General features: G+C 33.0%; 1 protein-coding gene and 1 pseudogene across 1 annotated transcript in view; both read left to right on the top strand.

Annotated features, from left to right (window-relative positions):
• Positions 1-20,471, top strand: part of LOC145294086 (DNA repair protein Ku80-like) — a 74,458-nt gene that overhangs the window by 49,767 nt on the left and 4,220 nt on the right. Inside the window, exons 12-20 of the mRNA XM_080141146.1 lie at positions 1,792-1,912; positions 3,081-3,141; positions 4,950-5,025; positions 7,819-8,006; positions 11,988-12,081; positions 16,007-16,073; positions 17,542-17,654; positions 18,582-18,678; positions 19,421-19,557. Coding sequence (XP_079997272.1) covers positions 1,792-1,912; positions 3,081-3,141; positions 4,950-5,025; positions 7,819-8,006; positions 11,988-12,081; positions 16,007-16,073; positions 17,542-17,654; positions 18,582-18,678; positions 19,421-19,557 — 954 coding nt within the window. The remainder of the gene's footprint in view (positions 1-1,791; positions 1,913-3,080; positions 3,142-4,949; positions 5,026-7,818; positions 8,007-11,987; positions 12,082-16,006; positions 16,074-17,541; positions 17,655-18,581; positions 18,679-19,420; positions 19,558-20,471) is intronic.
• On the top strand, positions 17,953-18,115 carry LOC145294408 (U2 spliceosomal RNA; annotated as a pseudogene).

Below are 20,471 nucleotides of genomic sequence, written 5' to 3'. Positions count from 1 at the left end.
GTGACAGATGAAACTTCTTGTCTTGACTGACTTCTCTGTTTCTTTTCTCTAGAAATGTTAATTTTACTATACTTCAACGATTTTTGATGTAAGTATGGAGAGGTAGAATGTTTCATCAAGGAAATTCCTTAAACAATTTGAAAAGAGAATGCCCCCCCCACACACACACACACATTAGGAAATGTATCTCTATTTCAGTTTTTTTGCTATTGGCCACTAGCCAGTGGTTTGAATCCAGACGGTAGCCAACCAGTTTTACACATGTGCATACATTCATTACATAAGAATATATAACTAATAAAAAGGTACCTTTCCCCCTTGTAAATTAGCAGAGAGGCTGACAAGTATTACAATTGGACGATTTCATTCGCATCTACATCTAACCAGTCATGATTTTCTTTGGGTTGTACCACATTTTTCAATTAAAAAAAAAAATTCAATTCAACTAAAAACAAACAATATATAATGTCCAAAATAAGTGCTGACATTGCTTTAACTTGTATCAAAAAATGTTAAAATAAATGTTTTTTTTTTTTTTTAATGAATTAACATATTTGTATTAAAACTTTTATTCGTCTCCCTGTCTTTCTCTCCCTGCTGCCCCCTCCTCTCCCCAACCCCCTCTTTATGAACATACACACATACATGCACACAGATAACTTTCATTTATAATCTATATAATTATAAACTCAAATGACCTTGTAACGGGTGTTGTAACCCAACATCCGGTTTCGGTTTACGACTTCCGGTTGCACAAATAATCAACGCGACAATAAAATGTATCGTTTTACTGTACGTTTTCAGCGTCCAAATTGTTTTGTTTTGTTTTTTCGCATTTAAATTATCTAAATAAACTATTGTTAATACTTTCTGCGTTTTTTTTTTACATCGTTCATTTCCGTATTACGTTTAAGTTATTTTAACTCAATTTTCTTACAAATAAACCTGTTGACAACCATAAGAGCATTTTACAACAGCAATTTTCAATCGCTTTCATTTTTTTTTTAAATTTATTCTCCATTTTTTAATACACCAACATAAATAAATAACCCCGAAAAAATGTTTTTTTTTTAAATTTGCGTTACAAATAATCAACGCGACAATAAAACATATTCTTTTACTGTGTACGCTTTCAGCATTCCAATTGGTTTTTTTTTGCGTTTAAATTAAAAGCTATATCAAAATTTGAATTTAACTTAAGTATTATGGTATCTGTTCAGTGCACATTTACCTGAGTATGGCAAACCACTTATAATTCAATGGCTGTAATTTTTTTTTTTTTCAAAAATAAACAATTATAAACAGAACGACTCATAGAAATCTATCTATATTCTTTTTTCATTTTAATATACTTTCATAGAAATGTTTCTATTATGTCAAAAAAACTATTTTCTTTACGTCACAAGTGTCACGCTCATACATTACTTCCATAGCTAATATAACATACTGACCCAACAGGTCACAGGTAGTTTAGTTCCTTATAGATTCTTTGAGAAAAATTATAATATTGAAACCCCCCCCCCCCTCTCAACAAAACCTGGCATAGTTGACCCCCCCCCCCCCCAAAGAATGAATTATTTTTAAATTTTAGCTATTATTCTTCCAAATCAACTCTGATTAAGAATATACCAACTTTGTGGATCTTTGTTTTACATTTTTTGATTTTTAGATGAGCAAACGTACAAACACAAACAAATGTCCTGTATGTCATAAAAGAAGAAAAAATATGGAAAAAAAATATGGAAAAAAATTATGTTCACCCTGTGATTGTTATTTTAATTTTTTTTCCAGTGTTTAATGTACCATGAACTGCCTTTTAGTGAAGATATACGCACATACATATTTGCACCGCTTCCACTGAGTGATGGTGATGATGGTGATGCTCCTGCCAAGAAAAAATTTAAACCATCTGGTAACGTCTTCTTGCCATTCTTATGCAATTTAAATCCTTTCAGAGGTGTTGTTCATCAACAGCTGTCAATCTCATTAACCTTTATCCTTGAGTGGCCTTTGTGATAATGTAATAAGATATACGCACATACATATTTGCACCGCTTCCACTGAGTGATGGTGATGATGGTGATGCTCCTGCCAAGAAAAAATTTAAACCATCTGGCAACGTCTTCTTGCCATTCTTATGCAATTTAAATCCTTTCAGAGGTGTTGTTCATCAACAGCTGTCAATCTCATTAACCTTTATCCTTGAGTGGCCTTTGTGATGACTTATTAGTATATATATATATATATATATATATATATATATATATATAGTAAAAATGGTAATTAATAAAAACCTGAAGAAAGTGTTCAATACTGTTGTAGATCAAATATGCATTTTATTTTTTATTACCATATTTTTCTGTTTAGTTACATTTTTGTTTCAGGTACGCGACTGTTTTTTTGTCGTCGTGTAGCCTCCTCAGACTTTTACAGAAATGTTCGTTTATGGTGGAATGAAAGAGTGAATGATGTCAGGGTAGGGGTGTGAGAAAAGTGGAAAAAGAATAAGAGGGAAGGTGGGAGGGGGTGCTTGGTGGGTCGGTAGTGTTTTAGTTCAAGAACATTAGGTGGTTGTGGGGGGTTCTGGGAAGTTCATCTCTGGTGTGGCTAAGGAGAACATTTTTGTGACATGTATGTGAATGTTCATGTAGGATTGAAGCTGGGTTAAAGAGCCACCTACATGCACACTAGAACTTTAGGTTAAAGTAGTGTTTTTAAGGGTGTTTGCAACTTGTACATAGGGTTATTGGTATGGTTAGGGAAAGATTTGTTTTAAGGACGGCGCTTACCACTCTGTTCTAGGGTTTCCAGTAAAGTGAGCAACTTTTTGTTTCTTTTTTTATTTTAATATGAAAACTCCCCCCCTAAAATCGACACAGAATTTATCTCTCATAGCAAAAAAAAAATTTTTTTTTTGTTAACAGCTCTAATAAGCTAAAAATAAGGGATCTTTATCTGTTAAATTCTGTCAAAAGTCAAGTGAATTCTTTTGTTATTTGTAATAAATACGAGGAAAATGTCTACAAAGTCAAAACTAAACTTTTTTTTTTTTTTTCTGGTAATTTTGTTTTTCTTTCCAGCGGATCAACTGAGTGCCATCGATGATTTAATTAATGTTATGGATTTGACCACAGCAGATGAGTAAGTCTTTGAGCCTTTTCTGCTCTTCCTCTCTCTCTCTCTCTGTATTTTTCTCTTTTTCTCTATCTTGATCTTTTCTTTCTCGTGTGTGTGTGTGTATGTATGTATATATATATATATATATATATATATATATATATATATATATATATATAAACTTAAAGTTTTTTATATTCCATTCAGAAAAATATAATTTTTCCAAACAAATTTATTATCCGAACAAAAAATACAATATTCAAAGTAATTTCTTCATTCTTTGTATTCTTTGTTCAAATAATAAATTTTTGTTTTGAAAAATTATATTTTTCTGAATGGAATTTAAATAAAAAAATCTTTAAATATTTACTTTGCTCTATCTAGCATATTGAGCAATTTTTATTTGGCTGAGATTGTCTTATATAAAAATATTACCTTCCAAAATTATTTTGTAAGACTTTATATCACAAGATTCAGTAACTTGTGATATAATTTATCTAATTAGGGGGTGGGGCTATATATATATATATATATATATACATATATATATATATATATATAACTACTTCATTTACTCACATAAATTCAATATACGAAAGTATAGATTTGTGCGTAAACTTATTATTTACTGGAGCCTAGTTTACTTCTTGTCAAAAGAATTGAAGCTTTTAAGATAAAATTGAACAAATGCTGCAAGAAAATACCTTTAGATGTTGTGCGTGCTGCTATAGATGTTTTCTCGAAAAGGCACCAGGGAAACATTTTGAATGATTCTTATGCCATATTTTGCCTTCAGTATTCACTAATCGGTTTCTGTAATTGGGTTTTGTAATAAATTATTTTGTTAGGATAAATCTGAGTTTTATTTTATAACAGTATTTATGCCCCACCCTGTATGTATCTATATATATATCTATATATATAAAAGCGAAAATGTGTGAATGTATGTTCGCTTTTTGTGTATGTCCAAGAAAGGCTTTTTTCCGAGAAGCGGTCGGTCGGCTCACGACTTTTTAAAACTTTTTATATCACATATAAATCATAATATCAACGAGTTAACAACGGAGGTCGCCTGTCTATTTAATTTGCTCGAAATTTAAAAGATAAATATTTAACATTTTTCGCTCGCTGCATGTGGATTAGGCCTTTTCGTATAATAAAAACGACACTAATTCTGGCTGTATTTTTCCGGTTGTGATCGCTGGAAATGTCCGAAAGCAATCAGCTTTGATGAATGTGGAAATATTTTCCTTATATCAGACAATTGCTATTTATTCAATTTGGACAATCCCCTTTTTATGGGGAGCTGGTCCCCCCCCCCAACATCTTGGGAAAATAAAAATAAAAAAAGTGTTCCCGCAGTAAATAAAATACTACCCCGCAGTCAAAGTTGACCTAATTAAGTCATTAAAACGTGCACCTGCCTATTCTAAGTAATTATGAATGTTTCTTGTCGAACTCTGTAATCTACATGGAATTCTGAACAGAACCTCTTATTTACTTCTGTAAATAGTGGGGTAGTGCAGATTCCCAAGTTCGACAAGAAACACTTGAAGAAGGTTGGCGGTTATATTGACCAAATCATTGTGAAAATAACGTTCAAAAATAAAAACAGTAGTTCGAAGAATCCAAATAATACAAATAACCAATCCTCATCTAAAAAATTCAGAAATATAATATTAAGACTGGTTGTTAAGCCAACACTTTTATCAGTTTCACGATCGAGCCAAATGATATAAATTATCAGTCTTCATCTAAACATCCTGAATTGTGTTGATTGTTTAATAAAAACGATGATTATAAATAAGTATTCACTTTTTATTTTTTTACAGAGATGAAGATGGAAACCCTTGTGAATTTCTTAAACAAAAAGTTACATTTAATCCTTATTTCCAAAGATTATATCAGGTAGAGTACAATTTTGTTTTATTTTTTTTTTAATTCAAAAAGATGGGCCTTCATTATATAATAAGATGCAAGAGATGGTTTGTTGCTTCATAATTCTATCTATCTATCTATCTATATATATATATATCTATCTATATATATATATATATATATATATATATATATAGAGAGAGAGAGAGAGAGAGAGAGATTCAAAGAAATGCCTTCTTCTCATCAGAGGAAAGATATTAGAAAATGAATATTATAGCGAAGATATGAATTTGCTGGTACTGGCATTAATTGAAACAACAAAGTGAGAATGTGTGTGAAGAGACTTATCAACCTATATACTCAACGAATTTTTGATCTACAGACTTGAAATTTGATATATAGGGTATTCAGACATGTGGAAAACTTTTTAATTGGTTTTGATCCGAAAAAAGGGCTGCTAATGGGTCAAAATTTTTAAAAAATTATATGTCGTTTGATTTTTATCTGTTTGCTAACTGTTTTCACAAATGCACATGCGTGAATCGTTCACATCATAGATTCCTTATGTTAAGAATAAGTAGTGTAACACTTTAAAGATCATATCAAGCTGGCCTAATGGTTATCGTACTTGACTCACTGTCTTTAGGTTTTGGTTTCGATCTCATCTTGAATATTTTCTTTCTTTTTTTTTACTTACAAGAAGTCAACTATTTAGAAAAAGAAAACATAATATTCGTGTGCACATGTATCAGTGGCTGTATGAATTAAAATATGATATGCATATTTTATGACCGGGCAACATCTGTTATATATATGAGTAAAAGATGAGGGGCAAAAGTTACAAAGAACTTTATTCTCGTATCATCAAATCACCAAGGATGAAAATGTGAAAAAAGGAAGAACATTTTTATTATTGATTTGATAATACAATAAAATTTTATGCAATTTTTATTCCTCATCTAATCTAAGTAAACTTGAAAACTTTGTTCAACATTTCTCTCCCCAACCTTATATTAAACAAAAATGTAAGGAAATGACAACCCAAATACATATCACAATCAAACCAGACAAATACCCAAACAAAACCAATTCACTTGAGGCTCGCGTTCACAAATATCCGTGGGCTTAGAAGTAATCTAGATGGTGTAGAGTCTTACCTCTTTGTAAACTCCTTGAATATTTTAGCACTAAGTGAGACAAACTTACATTCCTTAATCCCCTCTACTTTAACATAACAGAATACCTTCCTCTCTGCCATAAGGACTTCGATAGATATATGTACAGGTTTGAAGTCTATATTCGTAGCACCCTCCCTTTAACTAGAATGGCATTGCCTAAATCGATACTATTTGTCAGAGAGAAGATTTACTTTTGCGAGGTAGTGGATCAGTGCTTGATAAATAAGGTTTCAAAGATTTTTAGTGAAGAGGGGGGAGGAGATAATTGGAAGGATCAGTCCTTTCATCAGAATTCTTGTACACTGGCACCACAGAGACCATCTTCCAGCTATTAAGGAAGCAAGATTTGACAAGGCATTTATTGTAGAGTTTGGAAAGTATGGGGGCTAATTCAGCTGAGCATTCCTTAATTAGTATAGCAGGGATGAGATCAGGCCCACATTCTCTGGTCGTGTCTAAGTTTTTTTATGATATCACAGACATGAGAAGGGGTGATTTTCACATCTAGGATGGCTTCAGTCCATGTAGGGAAATTTGGGAGGGGGTTGTTTGTTGGCTCTAAGGTGGAGTTGGAGGCGAATCGCCAGGCAAGCAGTTTCACCTTCTCAGTTGCTGTGCATGCGACCTTCTAGTTGTAGGATATTGGCGGAATTACAGATTGCCCTTTATTCAGTGCACGATTATAGATTTTCCAGAGATTACGAGTTCCTATCGTTTGCGATTCTATGTGTTCTCTAGTTATTTCAGCATGCTTTCGGTTGTCGCTATCTATGAATTTTTGCCTATTTGTATTTGACTTACGGCATACGAACCCGCAGAATGCATGTTGTCTTTGTGCAATAACAGCTGCACAATCTGTAGTGAACCATGGCGGTGAGTGGGGCTTGCTATAATACTTCCGTGTGGGAACATGTGCTTCAATGCCCGCTTTGCACCATTCAGTTGTCTCATTGGCAAACTGTTCAGCAGGAAGAGAGAAGATATTGGTCTATGGGGCATTTCGGATGTGTTCTCTGATGGCTTCCCAGTCAGCTCTTGTAATATCTTGTTGTTTTGAGCAATGGCTCCTCACCTTGGTGTTGGTATTTAAGTGTGATGTCAACTGATACCACTAGGTGGTTTACGTTTCAAAGTGGACTGTGAGCATTAGTCACACAATCTTTGGGTACTTTTGTGAGGATAGGCCTAGAAGTGAAGCCTGCTGGGGTTCACAATCTGGTAGGTGGGTTGGGAACATTACTGCCTGTGTGAAGGAATGTCTACAGAGAAGCTATAAGTAGAGCGTCCAGCTGCATCTGTGCAACCTGAGAAATCAAGCTAATTTGTATGGGTGAACATTAAAGTCACCAAACATGTATTTAGGCCTTACTACCGAAGGAAAGTGCTGCATCTATACTATCAGAGACCTGATCGATTAGGGTATAGTCCTGACATGAGGGAGAACAGTAAAGAAAATATAAGTAACCAATGCAATGATGAAAGGCTAGTCAAAAGCACATAAAAGCCTGATCATCTGATTCTCTAATTAAAGAGAGGGTGCTATGAATATAGAAATCATACCATTTTATTTTGATCCTAAATTTTCAATCTAATAGGTTTTAAACAAATCCAAATGTTTAAAATATATTTTTGTTTTAAATTTTAGTGCCTCCAACACAGAGTTTTTAATCCTAAAGAACCACCACCAGCGTTATCTCCCTTGATTGCACGGCAACTCAATGTCCCGATCAAGATTGCCACTAACTCCAAAGCGAGCCTAGAGGCCATCAAGGAAAAATTCAAGTTAGAAGCGATCCAAAAGAAAGAAATACAAACGGGACAAACATTTTTCACGTAAGATATTCACTCTTTTTCTCTTTTAGTCGCTTGACAATACATGTGACCAAAAATCTAAAATTATAACTTTGCTTAATTTATCAAGTTCCAGGCTCACATGGGAAAGGGTGGAAAAAGTACTAGTGTTAAAGCTAAAATAAAGAATGTATGGTGTAAATTTAGAAAACCTTTGTCATTATTAACCAACAGAGTGTTACCATTGTTGACCAAAGGAGTCTATTATGTATATGTATGCAGTTTCATGATGTACGGAAGTGAAACCTGGCTAGTGAGGGTTGAGGACATGTGTTGCATGGAAAGAAATAATTTTAGAATGTAATTAGTCTTAAATTTTATTGTAAATTGCAATTTTATCATATTATGTAATTTTGAAAAGTTATCTGAAAACAGGGGAGATTATTCAGTCTGTCATTTCTCTTAAAATGGATAAAACATGTAAAATACAATAAAATGGATTTTTTAATTTTAATGAAAATTTTACTTTATATTTATTTTTAAAAACCCACACTGCTAAAACTAACTCTAAATATATCTCAGGTCCTTTATGTTTGTGACACCATGACTAACAATTTCATTTTGCGTCCTGTGTCTACCCTGGTGAACAGCGTTCTCTTTATTGTCATGGCGATAAACCTATTAACCCTTTCTTTTGTTATATGACTGCTAAGTGGATACATAGACCTACAGATTCCAACACTTTCCGTAAACATCAGTTGCATTGTGTGTGTGTAATACTGTCGATCCTGTACATGCTGAGTTTCACATCTAGGTTTTGTAGAGGCTAAGTTTGTCATTTGATGTCAACTCATCTTGATCTCCCAAGACTCTCCCGACCTGGTCCAAGCCACTCCTTTTGCAATTCTCATCAACCGGACACTGTCCTTAACTGTAACTGTCATCGACTGTCACAAACTGCTCCTAACTGTTGTAAAATCTAATCACTGCTAAAACTAACTCTAAATATATCTCGGGTCTTTTTTTTCACCACATTCTGATTAACAATCTCATTCGGTTTTCTGTATCTATCCCAGTGAACAACTTCCTCTTATTGTTTTGCCAATAAACCCATTTCGTATACCTTTGTTTATCAATAAACTTATTGGTTTGTTTGTTTGCATTTTTCTCAATCACCACGTAAATTTTTGCCAGAATGGATTATCTGGGATAACTGGTTGCCCCCTTATAGGAGTAAAATTGACCCAAAATTGTTTGTCCATTCATTTGTCTGCACTTTCCTCAAAGCCACGCCTTGGATTATTTTTAAATTTTGCACAAACATTAGTCATGGTGAAAGTAAATTTTTGCTGGAATGGACATAATTAAAATTACAATTTTAAAATAAAAAATGAAATTTGCATTTATATTTAAACTGCTGTTCTCATCTAAACTGTTATTCACACAACATTTTAGCCAATGTAACCCCACATGTATCTTGTCGAACTTGGGAATCGTTTTGTTGAACTTGGGAATCTCTTTGGGTGAAAAATCTATCTTTTCAAAAGGAAAAGACAGAACTTTTGCCTGAAGGAGTTCTTAGCAATTAACAACTACAGATCAAAACATTGTCATGCCAGTGTAGCAAAATTTGTGCATGTCTGTATCTGTGTGTTTCTATATATATATATATATATATATATATATATATATATATATATATATATATATATATATATATATATATATATATATATATATTATTATTATTATTATTATTATTATAATAATAATGTCATTCTGAATGAAAACATGCTACCCTTGTGGATGAAAATAAGGGTTCCATTCTAAATTCCATGCAAATTTCTGAGTTTGACAAGAAAAAGGTCGGAAAGTACATTGGCCAAAATGTTATGCAAAGAACATTCAAGATGAGAACAGTCGTCCGAATAATCCAAATAAAATCAATAATTCATATAAATAATTCAGAAATATTTGCATTCTAATGACTATATTTATAATATTCAAATGTTAGCAATGTTTCAAAAAAAGGAACAATTATCAATTTCACGTGCAACCTATTCTTCATCGTGATGTTTGCTGTCTAGAATATGAATAGAACAGCTTGAGGATAAGGTGTTACCATTCGGTGCAGGATACTTCATTCTTTGTGGCAGTGAACTTGGGTCCAATGTCTGAACAATAATCGCTGGGATGCCATGTGTGTACAATCACTTTTGGATTGTGGATATAATTGTATCAACTTGGGTGGATTTGGTAACAAATGCCTCAGGCCATCTTGATCCTCCATCGATTATTCTGATGACATAATCCCCATTGCGGAAAAGCTACGGATGTGTATGTGGGGTATGACTGTCTCGTTTTGCCACGACTGTCTTTCTAATACTGCTTAGAAAACATCTTGGGGATTTAATGACTGCAATCAGGGAATAAAAAGGACTTTCGAAATATGAAACTCCGTATTTTGCTGATGAAGGCATCTATCACCAAAAAAAATTAGGATTAAAATAAACTTGTATGATTTCTAATGGCTTAATCTATATATTACAAACAATACTGTGCTCGAAAGGGCTGGTATCCGTTCCATATTCACTCTTCTTCACCAAAGACACCTACACTGGATAGGCCATGTGCATCACATGGACAATGGGAGAATCCCAGAAGACATTCTCTACAAAAGGAAAATTGGTCGTCCTTACCTCCATTATGTCGACATGTACGAACGCAACATGAAAGCATGTGATATTGACCCTACCAGCTAGGAGACCAAAGCTAAAGTCTGCAACATCTAACTTCTATTGAATGGGCAGAAATTAAAATACTATTCAGGAAGGACAGTCAGCAAAATTCAACAGATCACTAATATGATGCACCAACCTAAACCTGCGATATCTGCAACTGACAATGTAAGACAGTGTTCAGTCATCTCTACAGGCGCAACCAGTCTTCTAGACTGACAGAGGCAAACAAAAAAAAATCCATACATCTATGAAAGTGAGAATTTGTGTGTATGTGAGGACACTTCTCAACCTATATACTCAATGGATTTTTTATCTATAGACTTGAAATTTGGTATATAAGATATTCAGACATGTGGAAAATATTTTAATCCATTTTCATCCGAAAAAAAAATGGGCTGCTTAGGGGTTAAAATTTAAAAAATTGGTATATGGGGTTGTCAGATTGTTATCTGTTTGCTAACTGTTCCACGAATGCACATATGTGAATGGTTCACATAACAGATTCGTTATGTTAAAAATAAGTAGGTTTTGAAACACTTTTTAAAGATTGTGTCAAGCCGGCCTAATGGTTATCGGATTTGACTCAGTGTCTTTAGGTTTTGGTTTTGATCTCAGCCGGAGTTTTTTTTTTGTTACTTACAAGAAGTAAGTTGTTTAGAAAAAACATAATACTTTCATGCTCATGTCTCAGTTTCTGTATGAATTTGTAAGGAAAATCATAGCTTACCTGACTAGCGTGGGTGTTGTGTTCATTCACTTAAGAAAAACATAGAAAAAAAGATTGCTAAAATGGCGATGTCGCTTCTGTATTTGACGATCATGTGTGAGTAACGCAAGCTCTATGTAAATTAGATTATGCAAGATGCATAAAAGAACTGATAAAAGGAACGACCGGCAAGTTGAAAAGACAACGCATTATGCAAACGGACATGTGTATTAGGATTATTGAAGCTGACTCAAAAGATTGTAGGTGTAACGGAACACAATTTTATAACTCCACTAAAATTAATTTTCAAACTAGAGAATTCAAGTATAATATGTGTGCATATTTTAAGACTAGTTTTTAATATTTCAAATAAAACAATATATTATCAGTAACACACAGTCATTAGTTTTGTCGCCTTCTATTATTTTTCATTACACTTTTTTTCATATTTTTTTTTCTATTTACAAAATTTTTTATGCCTTGACATAGCTGTCTGTAATAATACTTTATATACTACAGACAATGCTTCAAGCGAACTATATCATATTTTAACAAATAATTTTTTTATATATTTAGGATTGACAATAAATCAAGCACAAAAAATATGAATACAAGTGATCTGAAAGATGCTGATAATATTGCGGATATCATCAAGTCTGAAGTAACGCAGGTATGGTTATTATCATTTCCAGAATTTACGGTGCCTCGATTTTTATTTTTTATGATAAATCAACTATTTGATAAAAGGATAGAATAGTTAAAACTTGGAAATCGGAAAAGACAAAAAGGACAAAAAAAAAAACATAATTTATATATAATGCATTAGAATGAAATTATTTACCAAACCAACAGGTTTTAATATGAGGAAACGATTTATAAGATTTTTTTTATAGTAAAAATAAATCTTTAAGATCATTTCCATATGTTAAAGCTAGTCATACGCAGCAGAGAATTTCAATCTAATGCATTTTATATAAGTTACTTTTTTTTTATTAATTTTTTTACAAGTTCTTAAGTGTTAATTATTCTGTACCTAACATTTTTGGTGCTAATACAGTATAGGGCAGATATGAAAATCGAATTTCAGGTAAAAATTCTTCGATATACTTACACATCAGACAAAAATAAGTATCCTCACCAAAAATTATCAAGTAAAATTTTAGTTAAAAAAACAAATCGGTTTTATCATATTTTACTGATCTGCCATTCATTATTGCTTGGTTAAATGACTGATTTATCTCCCCTTGATTTATAGGATTTTTAAACTCTTATCACTGGCAGATTGGTAAAATATAATAAAATTGATTTTTACTTTTGAATTAAAATTCTACCTGATAATTTTTCCTAATTTTTGGTGAGGACATTTATTTTTACCTGATATGTAAATATATTGAACTTTGAAATGTGATTTTCACATATGCCACATACTGTATGCCCCCCCCCCCCCCGATTTTTAAAAAGAAAGTAGCATGAGTTGTGTAATAGATATAAACATAGACTATCAACTTTATTAAACCGAGTTCAAATCTAGTCTGATCTGTTGTGGTCAATATATACTATATTACCATTGAGAAAATTATATATGTACACTGAAAGGCCCAACTAACATTGCCTGATTCTAATTAAAAACTGATGTGTGCTCCCAGCTTTGAACCCTATATTACTTTTTTAAAATTCTTTTATTCTAAAATTATAAATGAAGTAGAATAGCCATCGATCAAAAGTGACAGCATCCCAGTTTTTCAGCTTTCTTTGCTCTTAGCTACTCACACTGTTTGTTCTACTCAAACATTCTTAGCCAGTTTGGGCATCTATGGTGAAAAGTTGATGATCTGGTTGCCAACTTCCTCCTATTCAGAAGTTGACTAATTCCATACATACAAAATGTTTTTAATGCAATAAAATTCCATAGCGGTTATGTGAGTAAGTATGATGATGATGATGATGATGATGATTGTTATTGTTGTTGCTGCTGCTATTACTATTACTACTACTACTACTACTACTTTTTGTAATGATAATGATGCCACTGAGCATCCTCTTGAAGAGAGAAAAACTGGGGTATAACTTTGGATCTGGTGACAGACGCCTCAACCATCTACTGTTTATGGATGATTTGAAAATATTCGGTAGAAATGAAAAGGAAATGGAGAGACTGGTAGAACTTGTGGGGATGTACTCAGAAGACATTGGGATGGAGTTTGGGATTAGTAAATGTGCGGTGCTGGTGATGAAAAGAGGAGTAAAGGTTTATTCGAATGTAATAGTGCTGCCAAATAGAGAAATCATGAAAGAAATGGAAGATACAGAGTATAAGTATTTGGGAGTGCTGGAGGGTGTATGCATTATGAACAGATAAATGAAGGAGAAAGTCAGGAAGGAGTATAGAAGAGTGAAACTAATGACAAAGTTGAAACTGTATGGAGGAAACCTAATGAAAGCAGTGAATGCATGGGCAGTCAGTGTTTTGAGATAGGGTGCGGGAATTTTAGAATGGTCTGACAAGGATTTGCATGCCATGGATATCAAAACAAGAAAAGTTTTAGCAATGTTTGGTATATTTCACATTCGAAGTAGCGTAGCAAGGCTGTATCAAAAGAGGAAAGACGGTGGGGAGGATTGAAAAGTGTAAAAGATTGTGTTAGAACCGAGAAGATGTCATTGAAGGAGCATGTGGTTAGAAGTGAGGAGTGGATGCTTAAGGTTGTGGCCAATGAAATGGAGGTATGTGAGACCAAGGCTGATTATGTGAAACGTATGGATAGAGAAAAGGCAGAGGAACTGGCTAGGGAGAAAATGCATGGAAGGTTCTCCCAGGATATAGCAGAAGTGGCTGATGAAAGATCATGGCAATGGCTTAGAACTGGGTATCTGGCTAAGAGTACTGAAGCTTTTGTTTGTGCAGCACAAGAGCAGGCATTAGGAACACGATTGTTCAAAAAAGTGGTTCCATGAGAGGAAGTTGCTGCAGAATGTCGGATTTGTGGTAAGACCTCAGAGTCAATTGCGCACCTTGCAGCAGAGTGTAGTGGACTTGCTCCAGAGGGAGTAACGCAAAAGACACGATCGCATGGGACTCCAGATATATTGGGAGGTATGTAAGAAGGTTGGGGTGAAGTGTGCTGGAAAATGGTTTGAGGAGGTGCCTAATGAAGTGAGAACAAATGAGGATGGCAAAATAGAGGTATGGTGGGACAAAAGTGTCATAACGACCAAGCAATTAGAACATAATCGTCCGGATTTGATCGTCATTGACAGAGTCTAAAATAACTTGCAGATTGTAGACCTTTTAGTACCCTGGGACAGGAATGTGAGAGAGAAGGAGAATGAGAAGTGGAACAATTATGTTCCATTGGAGATAAGGCGTATACACCGGGTTAAAACACAAATAATCCTGGTTGCAGTTGATACACTAGGAGTAGTTTTAAGTCGTCTGGAAGGACAATTGAAAAAAATACAAATCCGCAATGTTTTAGGCAGCCTTCAGACCTCTGCTATTGTAGGTACCACCAACATCCTTAGGAAAACCCTTGATCTTTGAAGCTCCGGATTGAGGGAAATCTTCTGAAAATGAATCCCATCCCTTTCCAGAGAGATGTTGATAAACGAAATCAGAATTATTATTATTATTATTATACTTATTTTTATTATTATTATTATTATTATTTGTTATTTTTTTATTGTATTGTTATTATTTGTTATTTTTTTATTGTAATGTTATTATTTGTTAAGTAAATTCTTAATCGATCTTTGTTTTACTCCTTATTCATACCAACAAACGTACAAATTTGGCAGTTTTCATTGAAAAGCTAATACCTCCTGCAGTCAAAGTTGAATGATTTCAATAGACTTTTTTTTCTTTTACAATTACTAAATTCTGCTTTAAATAACAGGGTTTGCACAGACTTGAAAAATTCTTGAATTTTTACTTTTGCCTTGAAAAGGCCTTATTTCTATTATTACCTTGAAATATCCTTGAAAATCTGGAAAATGTTACGAAAAATGTCTTGAATGGCCTTGAAAATTGTATTCTTTATGGTCAGTAAAAGTATTAAAAATAAAATCAAAATAAATACTATTGAATTATTTTTTAAAATATTATTAATAAAGATACCATTAAAATATTATTAATAAAGATACCATTAAAATATTTTTAAAATATATTGTTTTGAAATTGCATATTAGTATTGTGGATACGAGAATTATGTTCCAATAAAACAAAATTACCTCAGTTTAAAGGGACGTGACTTTATTTTTTTGCAGCCCCAACCACCTAGTTTTCAATCATCACAATTTTATTTTGTTTTTTTTTTCAATTTTGTCAGGTGGGGTTAAATCTTCCTCTATTTTTGCTTTCATTTATAATTTAGTTTGGGGAGGGGTGAGTAGTGGCGGCCGCCATAAATAAATGTTCCTCCAGCCTTTTGTCTCCTTGTTGTATCAACTCTCTCCTCTAATTTTTTCTCAAGAAATGAACCAAAATTGTAAACTATGTTCAACTGTTCCTGTGCATCACTCAAAATATAGTGAACTAGAAATACTTTTAAGGAATCATTGTTTTAAAATCTGATTCAAATTTTGTTTTCTCTCTTCAGATTGGCACCCTCACCCCAGTGGAAGATTTTAAAATGTTACTTTCTTCAGGAAAAGATTTTCTTGAAGGTAAAAAAAAAAATTATTTTCTTTAATCATGCAAGTGTTTGATATTCCAAAGTTTGTGTCTGAGTGTTTTTGTCTGCAGGTTTATACAATTTGAATCAACACTGAGTCAGAGCAATTTCGTTTGAGGAGTTGGAGTGGACTGTTTATTTTGAATTTGATTATTTAAATGTTAATATGTCTGAATTTATTAGATGAGGATTGATAATTTGTATTATTTGAACTATTGTTATCATCTTGTTATTTTCATATTTTGGATGATTAGAGCCTCAGGCATATCTTGTCAATGACTATTATTGTTGAATGATGAAAAGAATGTATCTATTAATGTATATAAGTAAAATAACCAAAAACAGAAAAAAATTTTGAATAGAAAGTTAAAAAAAAAAAAAAAAGAAATGCAATTTTATTGTAAATTGCAGTTTTTTTTTTTTTTTTTTTTTTTTTTTCGGATTATGACGTTCATTTTTACTTGCTTAAATGAAAATATGAGTTATCTCCCCTACTTTACAGAAACTTTTTTACTGTTATTTCATCACAAACGACACAATGCCACAAGAGGCTAGTATTTAAGACTAAATTTGCAAGGATACAATGTAGGGAGTTGAGCAGCGAGATGTTCTGTTCTTATTACACTTGAACTTCTTGTATTTCCGCTGTTATCAATGGCAGATCGAGAAAATGTGAAAAGACTCCAATTTATTTTTAATTAAAAATGTTCTAGACAATCTTCAAGAACTTGTTTACATTGGATTTGAAGTCTACCATGTTGTATTCAACCGGGAAGTAGACCAGCGGAACAGTGTTCCACAAGCGGGCAGTTCTAGGAAAGAAGCGTTTGGCAAGGATACTCATTTCAGCATAATTCTCATTTCCTCATTTGGCATCAATTGAAATGAATGGCTCTCATCTTGGGGAGGTTCTGTGTTTTAACAGGAATCTGGGCTTGACCTTTATTCCTGATCTGAAATGGAACACGCACATCAAATCCATTGCCAAGGTAGCTGTAAAAATGGTGCGATCATTCTACTGCTCCAATAGATATCTCACAGCTGATGCAATTCTCTACCTATATAAGAACCAGGTATGTCCAAGGATGGAATACTGTTGCCACATCTGGGCAGGAACTGCTAAAAGAATCTTATCCTGCCTTGACAGAGTTCAAAATAGACTTCGTAGCCTAGTGGGGGATGCCTTTTTTTCTTCCCTGCAACCTCTTTCCCACAGGAAAGACATTGGAAACCTGTCTCTGCTTTATCGTTATTTTCATTGCAAGTGCTTGTTTGAGCTCCAATCTATGGTCCCCCCTCGTCAAACTTTCTCGAAAAACACTCGTCAAGCTGAATCTATTATCAATAATTTTGTCCAATCTTGTGGTTTTCTTTTTTGTTTTGTTTTTGCTTTGCTTGCATGAAAAGTGATTTTTAATTATGGTTGATATTATAGAAGCCCCAATTTTTTTTATTTACAGTGAGTGAACAGATGCAAAAGCAGATTTTGAAAATTGTCACAGAATCGATTGGAAATCAATTCTATAAAAAAGCCATGGAATGTTTGAAGACACTGAGGAAAGAATCTATTGTGGTATACCTTTTTTATTTCTTTCTTTCTTTCTTTTTTTTTTTAACCAAAATCTTGTAATTTTAATATATTTTATTCTTCCAAATAAGAGGGAGTACATGAGTCATTCCTAGCCCAGTGGGCTGAATTTCTCATTTCTACTGAATCTGCCAGTATGTCCAATCAAATTTTCACTGTGTAGTATAATAATTAGATTTTTTGTCTCTTATTTCATTGATCAATATAGCATTTTATTCAAAAGCTGCATATATTTAGCATCAATTTCAGTTAATTCATGATGCTTGTTTTCAGGAACTAAATTACGCTTTCTTGGCTTTTGAGCTAAGATCAAAGTGTAGTATCTGTTTTTTTTTCTTTCTTGACTTAAGAGGAAATAGAGAGGTTTGAAAAGAAAGATGTTAAAGACACTTTTTAACTCATCTGTCATGTTGTTCTTGTTCCTGGGCAACATTGGATAACCATGCTAGTACAACATAAGTTCTTGTTTTAAAATCAACCAGGCTTTTCTTTTAAGAGTTTGCTTGTAAAATATGTACGCACTGTGTTTGGTATAGATAGCAAATCAACTCTACAAAAATCTTGATCATGAAAATGTTTTCCTGTGAGCCACACAAGTACAGTTCAGAGGGGACCACATGTTTCATACCTCTTAGTCACAGTCTATTATCTGACCTTGATGGGTGCTTGTTTAGTTTTGTTCATGTGATTAATAGTTAACGTTTACAAAACCGACTATATTTGCATGAGCTTATCTATTCATATGGTTTTAATTGAGAAAAGAAATAAATCTGATAAATCAGCAACATATTCAGCAGTTCATTTAATAGGAACTGTCTTAAAGGAATTGTATTTTTGTACATGAACTGATCCACAGTTTTTTTTTTATTTCATTAATTTCTTTTCTTTTTTTTTTTTCTTTTTACTTTACAGAAAAACAAACCAAAAGAATTCAACAATTTTTTTGTGGATTTTAAAATGAAATTGTTGGCAAAAGCCCGAACTGATTTCTGGGAGGAAATCGTAAAAGGTAAAATAGACTTTCTTTCCTCCATCTTTCACAACTCATTCTCTTTCTTTCCATACCTATTTCTCCTCTCTCTCCCTCTCCCCTTATCTTTTCCCATCTTTCTCTCTCGCTCTCTCTCCTTTTCTCATTCCTCATCTATCTTTTTCCTACTTTCTTTTTACATTTGAGGGATTATTTATCAATTTATTTATTGCGGACTATAAAAATAAACAAATGGATAAATAATACAAATTACTCATCGCTGTAAGAATTTCAATTAATTAAATAATATTTCAAAGATTGATTATTCTATAATCAACCAAATGAAATAAATGTATCAATTTTGAATCTGCTCAGAAAATTAAAGTTTGCTTTCAAAAAAAAAGGCAGCAAAGAAATCACAAAACTTTGATTAATTTCAGTCAAGTAAGTATTCTAGCAATTTCTTTTTGTGCATTTTTTTTCATGACTTGGTAGAAAAAGAAAGATGGCCACCCGTATGACTAATAATATCTATGTTTTCAATCCAGAAAAAAATTGTGATGGAGACTCACCCATACACAAAATATGAACTCTTTCGAATGGTATAAATATATTGAGAGATACCACAATTTGTCTTTACATAAGCAGTAATCTTTTGTTATTTATTACTTTCTTACAATGGTTGCTGGCAGTCCTGAAAACGACTTTAGTCTCAATACATCTATTACGTTGGAAGATTTTCAAATGATTAAAATAATTATGCATTTCTATTCTGTTTTAGAAAACCAAAGTCTCATCAGTAAAGTCGATTGCAAGGAAAGTTCAGTGTCTTTAGAAGAATCTGCAAAATTCCTTTGTAAAGAAGAAACTGCCACAAAAACAGAGGACAGCAGTTTTCAGGATTCCGCAGAGGATCTCGTAAGTTTTTCTCTTTGCAACAGGTTTTCTCTGTTGATCTTTTCTGTTTTCCTATTGTAATAAGTTTATCAAACTAATGCTGAAAAACAGCAACACTGCTTCTTTCAGCAAAATCTTCACCCATAACGATGGTACTTTCGGCATCAAATTTGATAGGTGAAGCCAAAATATCCTAACTAACCCTCTGTTTCTCCTAACTCCACCTACTAGCAATCAAGTGAAAGTTAAGTTTACAATGATTGCAAAATACTACTATGTTGCGACTAAAAAAAACGTTTGCAGATCCTTCTTTCACTTATATTAAGTGATGGGACGATTCCAATATATTTCCAGATTCCGATACAATTACCGATTCAGTATTAAAATCCTGATTCCGATTCTTCATAAATTTCTATATATTTAATTATAGAGGTGGTATTTATTCCCAATTACCATAAAAGTGCATATACTTTCTTAAACGTAAAAAATACACCTTGTGCGGTGGTGGTGGTGGGGAGTAGGGGCTATAGATTTTTATTTTATTGTTAGTTTAAAATCAATAAATATTTACTATTTTATTATAACTACCAGGAGGGGAAGATTTTGTTTTAAACAAAATCAAATAAAAAAGACAAAGGAATCATTTTTGGCATTGGAAAATAGACACAAATTTTTCTGATACTGATTTTGATACTTCAAAATTTTCTGATTCCCGATTCCAATTATCGTCTCAACTCTAGTATATATGGTTAGAACTCATCAGTGGGAATAGAACAGCTTTGACTAGCACGTTCTAGCTATTTGTTAGAGAAAGAAAGGGTATGTAGATCAGACAAAAGAAAAGCAAATTGCATCCCTCTCAATAGTGTATACAACTGCAATACTTTTACGACCAGACTGGGCTTTGCTAGTTCCTATTTACAATACCTCCCCAC

Source organism: Euprymna scolopes, chromosome 15, assembly GCF_053919585.1.
Source record: "Euprymna scolopes isolate OS-2025 chromosome 15, ASM5391958v1, whole genome shotgun sequence".
Classification (NCBI taxonomy): domain Eukaryota; kingdom Metazoa; phylum Mollusca; class Cephalopoda; order Sepiida; family Sepiolidae; genus Euprymna; species Euprymna scolopes.
Note: the sequence above shows the minus strand (reverse complement) of the source record. Positions and strands in the feature narration are given on the sequence as shown.